The 6,524-nt window shown below is 54.4% G+C and overlaps 2 protein-coding genes across 2 annotated transcripts in view; both read left to right on the top strand.

The window, feature by feature from the left end:
- The first annotated feature begins 1,885 nt into the window (after window positions 1–1,885).
- PHACADRAFT_110066 (uncharacterized protein) lies at window positions 1,886–5,569 on the top strand. Its single transcript, XM_007389956.1, has 12 exons — window positions 1,886–2,101; window positions 2,159–2,358; window positions 2,417–2,525; window positions 2,579–2,969; window positions 3,019–3,128; window positions 3,185–3,222; window positions 3,277–3,417; window positions 3,471–4,366; window positions 4,418–4,555; window positions 4,608–4,830; window positions 4,878–5,175; window positions 5,234–5,569. The coding sequence occupies exons 1-12, from the start codon at window positions 2,054–2,056 to the stop codon at window positions 5,270–5,272; spliced, it is 2,631 nt and encodes an 876-aa protein (XP_007390018.1). The 5' UTR covers window positions 1,886–2,053; the 3' UTR covers window positions 5,273–5,569.
- A 431-nt stretch (window positions 5,570–6,000) lies between these two features.
- Window positions 6,001–6,524, top strand: part of PHACADRAFT_110063 (uncharacterized protein) — a 2,580-nt gene continuing 2,056 nt past the window's right edge. The window contains exon 1 of the mRNA XM_007389955.1: window positions 6,001–6,362. Within this exon, the coding sequence (XP_007390017.1) occupies window positions 6,159–6,362 (204 nt within the window). The 5' untranslated portion in view covers window positions 6,001–6,158. The remainder of the gene's footprint in view (window positions 6,363–6,524) is intronic.

The following is a 6,524-nucleotide window of genomic DNA, read 5'->3' as shown; positions in this document are numbered from 1 at the left end:
GGATGCAGAGACCGAGATTGGTGACTCGGGCACGAGCAAGCAGGACGTCTCGTAGCGGTCGCTTAGATCGAGAGATTGAGTCGCGCTTGGTGTGGTATGAGACAGGTGTCGGCAGCATCATCCCGTCGTTGCCGTGGTCAAGAGGGTCTCAGAAGAGCGCGCGAGAGCTGAAGCGGTAATCGGCGCATCAAATGTTATCATTTGACTGTGATGCGCTCCTTTGATCCGAAGTTGACTCAGCGCCGCCGTTATCTTCTGTCGCCGTCTCGCTCCAGAGTTAGAGTCACTCAAAGCGATGGATCTTGCCTTCTAAGTTCCGTGGCTCTAGAGAGTCATAGCGAAGCACAGAGTTGGAACCATACCGAAAGCCGCAGCAGTGCCCGCATGACTCACGATGGTGTGCTCTCAATCACACCTCTCGATATCGCTTGCTCACCTTTGTTACTCACAAGTTGTCCGCTGGTTATGTTCAGGGACGTCCATCCTATATAGGAGAACTTTGCAGAATTTACAGCGAGTGGTGACGCTCACTGTGTATGTTGTACGTGGGTAAAAGATTTTGCCCAGTTGCCTGGAAGAGATGGAAAAGCCCCCCTCTGACGTCTCCGTCGTGCGTCTTACAAGCACCATGTGGATCAGTCGCAGGCATTTCCATTCGAGCCATACGTATGCCATGTCGGGTACAACTTTCCTCCACTGTACAAGGCATTATTGGCGACACCTGCCATGCATGAAGCAACAGAAGTGTCATGTTAAACTCCGCTACACAGCCTCTGAAACCTTCGAGGCGAGGTGTCCGGGCTTTGGTGAGCTGTTCAACCAGTGCTTCAGTTCCTTCACAAGCTGTAGGTTTCATAATGACGTTCTGGTTGCTCGCACCCCTGGGTGCATGCGGTTTGACACGGTGCACTTGCTGCATTTATTCCTGGACGTGGGAGCCCGTTCATGGCCACGCCTGGGCTCGCGACAGCGTGTATCGGCACCCACAGCGAATTTGTAGAGCGCCACAAAGGGTCTGATGCGGATCCGGCAGGAACCGCGGATTTGGACCCGTCATCAAGTTCCCACTCCTGACTAGTTCCTGACTTCGACATCTTCACGACCCCTTGCAATTGCCCCCGATGTTATTTCCGAGAAAAGCCTAACATAAGTCTAAGCTTATGCAAATCACACATAGACTCTCGAACCACTCATACAGCTTGTACGTAGTTCGCTCACGGTGGAGCTGCGCTGCTGGCATCTAATCTATCAAGACCATCATGAAGAAGGGTAGCCTCCTTAATGAGAAAAGAAAACCCACAGCATGCCTTCTTCTATGCCGGGCAAACCTTCTCCTCACAGTTCTTGGGATCTAGGGCACAAGTGTACTTCACCTTGGCACAGTAGCAGTGGCCATAAGCCCGCCGATACTTGATAACGGCCACGAAGCACCTGTATCTCTTCAGGGACTTCAGGGACAAGAAGAGCAGGCCTGCCATCGATAATAATGGAGTACAATGGAGAGCCGTGTTTACCAAGCTGCAGCACCTTCCATTGCTGATAAATCTCCTGAACATGCTGGGGCATCGTGTCTCGGAGATGACTCGGCTTATCTGAACACACACTTGCCTCGGCGCGAGCGTCGTCAGCGATATATCTTGCCCTGGTGGTCCAGGCCTGGTAGAGTCTGCTTCGCGCCCAGGAAGCATGCCCATATACGAGAGCGTTAGACGGACTTGAAACGATAAGGTGTGTTTGTCCCTCTTCGGCACGCACATGAGGTGTCACCGAGCTGCCCAGCGCTGTGCCGTAATGTGCCGCTACCTGGCTGTGGAATTGCTCCCATGCCATAGCGTTCCCGGCGGAACAACGTTGTCTTGACGTTCTGATGATCTTACGATTTAGGAACGTGTTCCTTGATACTCACGCTGTTGATATTGTAGTTCAAGAGGATAAGCACTGAACGGAGTGGTATAAGGGGCGTGTGCTCGCGCGTTGCACCTCCCCAGGCCCCTCACAGAGCCTGCCCGTGGAGCTCCTTTGTCCTCCATTACACTCCTTATTTGATACCAGGATGGACTACGACGCCTTCGACGCACTTCTGCATCATATCTTCAGGCAGGTACGGACTATTGTCTAGGTCGCCGTCGAGGACACTGCGCTGATAGTCGTCGCACAGACCCAAGGGGACGCTTGGTTCAAGCCCTCCGAGGAGAATATCCATGTAGGTGTCTGTCTGCGAGTGGACACAAACAGGTTTCGCGTGTTCCCGTACGAGAACCGCTACCTCGAGCCTTTTGAGGCTGCGGTCCGCGCCCTCAACCCCGTCGTCGCTGTCAAGACCCGTAGCGCCGCCATCCACGCCGCCCTCGCCAGTGTGTGAGTGCTCGTCCTAAAGTAGTGCAGAGTACACAGATGAACTGATCATCATGCACAGCAAGGACGATTCGGATGCCATCTACCTGGATGGAGACACCCGCATCCAGGTCCTGGACAACATGACATGGCTGCCGCGGGCAGACAAGGAACAGTGCGGCGCGTTCATCGTACGTTCTGTCGTTGATGATACTTTGTCACAGTCGCTGATGAGTATGCACAGCGTGACGAGCGCGTGCTCGTCATCTGGTCCTACAATCTCGACGACATCATCCCAACATGCCGCGACTTCGAGGACAAGCTGATCAAGCTCGTCTGGAGTCAGCGCATGTCGATGTTCGGCTCGCTCGGTTCGGAGATCGACACGTCGCCCGTTAGCTCGGAGCAGAACCTGAAGGCGATCGTCGACGAGAAGGAGATCGAGACTCTCGCGAAGGAGAAGGAGCAGAGCGGCAAGGACAGCCGCACGACGGCCAAACACACGTTCGGCGGCATCTTCAGCTACTTCGTCTCAAATAAGCAAGATGTCGAAAAGAGCGCGGAGGGCCCGTCGAGTCGTCCAATGCGGATGTTTGCTCCGGTGTATGGTGGATTTGCTGTCGCCCTTGCCCTTTGTGAGTGGCTCCTAAGGCGGGTCCTTCCGTGGGCTGACAGGCTGGACAGTCTTCATTGGCAGCGGTATCAGTGTTCTTATCGTTGAGAGCACCCTCGATGAAAATTTCACTCGTTTTGCGCTGCTTGTCACCTCCCCATTCCTGTTTTGTGTCTCCTTGGTGAGCCCATTCTACCCGGTGCTGCCCATTACTGCTTATACTCATATCGTCCCCAGTTCTTTTGTACACAGATTGTTGGCAATCTGTCGATGATGTGAGTCCGGGACCGAGGCTCATGTTTGTTCGAGCTTAACCTTTTATTGAACAGTATCGGTCCCGTGGCCCAGTACCATCAGAACTCGAAATATTACTCCGCCGTCCCACCTGCACCGATCAAGGAAATTGATGCCAATCTTCCCCACGTGTCAATTGAAATGCCCGTGTACAAGGAGAGCCTGAAGGAGACCATGTGAGCACCATTCCGGGGATTGCATGTGCACATCCTTAACGAATCTTGTTCAGCGCCCCGTCCGTCTATTCCCTGAAGAAAGCCATGCAGTCGTACGCCCGCCAGGGTGGGACGTCCTCCATCTTCGTCCACGACGACGGCATGCAGCTTATATCTGAGGAGGATCGTTCGGAGCGCATTGCGTTCTACACTGACAACAATATCGGCTGGGTCGCACGTCCGCCACACAGCGGTGAGCCGGATGGCTTTAAGCGCGCGGGCCGTTTCAAGAAGGCGTCGAACATGAACTTCGGCCTCGCGCTGTCGCTCAAGCTCGAGAAGCACATGGCTGCGCTCATTGCCGAGGCTGCGTCGCACGGTGAGGAGGTCGACGAGGATGACGACATCGAGGAGCGCGCACTGCAGATGGCCATCGAGGAGACGTACAACGACAGCGGGCGGCGGTGGCGGCCGTGGGCGAGCAACGGGAAGAGCATCCGCCTCGGTGAGATCATCCTCATCGTCGACTCGGACACGCTCGTGCCCGATGACTGCTTCCGCGACGCGGCGCGCGAGCTCGCCGAGTGTCCCGAGGTCGCGATCATCCAGCACGAGTCGGACGTCATGCAGGTCGCGCACCACTACTTCGAGAACGGCATCGCGCACTTCACGCGTCGCATCAACAGGTGCATCTCCCTCGGCACCGCCAATGGCGAGGTCGCGCCGTTCGTCGGGCACAACGCGTTCCTGCGCTGGTCGGCGCTCCAGGACGCGGCGTTCGTCGATCCGGCAGATGGTGTCAAGAAGATTTGGTCCGAGACAAACGTGTCCGAGGACTTTGACATGGCGCTCCGTCTGCAGCTTAAAGGCTACATCATCCGCTGGGCGACATACTCTGAAGGCGGCTTCAAGGAGGGCGTCTCGCTGACTTGCGACGACGAGCTCAATCGCTGGCAGAAATACGCGTACGGTAAGGGATTCAGTGCGCAGAATCTGGACTGTTTCTCACGCGAGGTTTCAGGTTGTAACGAGCTCATCTTCCACCCGATGATCCATTGGTGGCGCAAGGGCCCCATCACCAAGCAACTTCGCATCTTCTTGTGGTCCTCTGCTCCGGTTCACTACAAGATCAGCATGATGGCCTACATGTTCTCCTACTGTTCGTCCTTTTCCGTCTTTTTCCTTAATAATGTCTAATGTTAGGTTTTCAGACGGTCTTGCCGCTGCGGCCGTCCTCTCGGTGATGAACTACTTTCTCCTTGGCTGGGGCGTCGAGGTCGACGGCTACTACCTGCACAGTTTCGAGATCTGGCTTGCTTGCACGGTCGTGTTCCCCATCGCTGGTAACGTCGGCTTCACACTGCTCGAGTACCGCCTCGGCCAGCGCAACCTCCTCGACTCGCTCATCGAGAACGTCACCTGGGTTCCTTTCTTGTGCGTCTCCTTTCTGTTGTTAATCTCCTTGCTAATGCCCGGTGCAGCTTCTTCTTCTTCGGCGGCCTGAGCATTCACCTCTCCCAAGCGCTGCTCGCCCACATGTTCTCGTATAATATCAACTGGGGTGCGACAAAGAAGGAGGTAGAGCGCTCCAACTTCTGGCTGGAGGTGCCCAAGATCTTGAAGCGCTTTTGGATCGCCTTCGTGATCTGCTTTTCCCTATGCGCTGCCATGGTCGTCCTCTCTACAAACATCATTCCCGCGGCCTGGCAAGTGTTCGGCTTCGACTGGGCCGTTATCCTCCCGCTTGCGATCACGGCCGGCTGTCACATCTTATTCCCGGTATGCTTCTACTCCCTGTTGCTGTTGTTAGCAGTAAAGCTCACCAGCGTATCTCTAGATCGTGCTGAACCCCTGGTTCATGATTTTCTCGTACTAGAACGAACACTGTCACTATCCATCCTCTCGGACTTGCTTTGGGAGAACACTTCCCCACCTCCCGTACACTAATCGCCCCCTCAGGCTACCCGTATGTACGCTATGCTTACCTCCCTAAGTCATTCTTTTGGGCTGCTTGCAATACACTGGCGAGCGTTGATAGTACCTCCCCCTTCTTCTTGGGCCCGTGAGCGTATTGGACACTAGAACTTACATGTCGTAAACAAACTTGTAGAACTGCCGTATATAGAATTCACTCGCCACCTTGGATGTTTGTCGTACACTGCGGCAGTAAATGGTCGGATCCGAGCCCAGCATCGAAATGAGGCCGGATGGGCAGTATTAGGGGTCTTCCGGGCCCCCGAACCACAAACGGCGTTTACCGCTAGATGACGACGCTCCCCCCAGTCCATGACCGAGTTGCACTCGCCTACTCAAGATAAATTCTTACGGTCATATTCTTGCTCTGCAGAGGATAGATTCACGGTTTACAAGCCATTACAAGCCAGGGGCGTCACTGAGAAATCCTGGCAATCGTTTGCGAATGCGTCGTCAGCAACTTGGATATCACGTCAAAGTCTCAAAGAGACAGTGCTAGCATTCGAATCTACTCCTTTTATTTCCATGTTCTGTGTTTATCGTGCTAAATACTGGTGCTCTAGACTGAGAATTTCGATTCTTAGTTGCAGGCCCTAATATCTCAAAGATAGCGACGCGTTCGCCGTCGCGTCATCCCAGAAGTGGCAGCCTTCGCGATCGGGACACGACCTGTCAGCCTCCTCTTCCGTCATATAATGCTGCCTAGGCCTGCTCTCTTTACCACACTCTATCCCCACATCCTACTCTTTCTGCTACATTACTAGCCATTTAATTTCTTTCTTAATATCATGCGTCTCGCTAGAACCCAGCTCTGCCTCCTCGGCTTGGCCACGGCAGCGACGGCAGTGGACTTCAACCCAACGAACAACACCGCTGGCTACGACACGTCGCGCATCGGACCCACGAACGCAAACTGCCAACGTCAGATGTACAGGCTCGACATCACGAGCAACAACATCCAGTTCCAGAACGTTGACTCGAACGCAAATCAGGTGCGTTCGCCGTCGTGCGCCACGAACAGACGCTGACCGCTTCGAACAGACATACCTGATAGCACTGTTCCAAACGTTTGCGACATCAATGGCAAATTTCACCGAGATGTACGAGAAGCCAGACAAGCAATCGGTACACAACACCTACTCGCTGTCAGGCAC

The sequence above is a fragment of the Phanerochaete carnosa genome (assembly GCF_000300595.1).
Source record: "Phanerochaete carnosa HHB-10118-sp unplaced genomic scaffold PHACAscaffold_1, whole genome shotgun sequence".
In the NCBI taxonomy this organism is placed as follows: Eukaryota; Fungi; Basidiomycota; class Agaricomycetes; order Polyporales; family Phanerochaetaceae; genus Phanerochaete; species Phanerochaete carnosa.
This window is presented reverse-complemented; position numbering and strand designations above follow the sequence as displayed.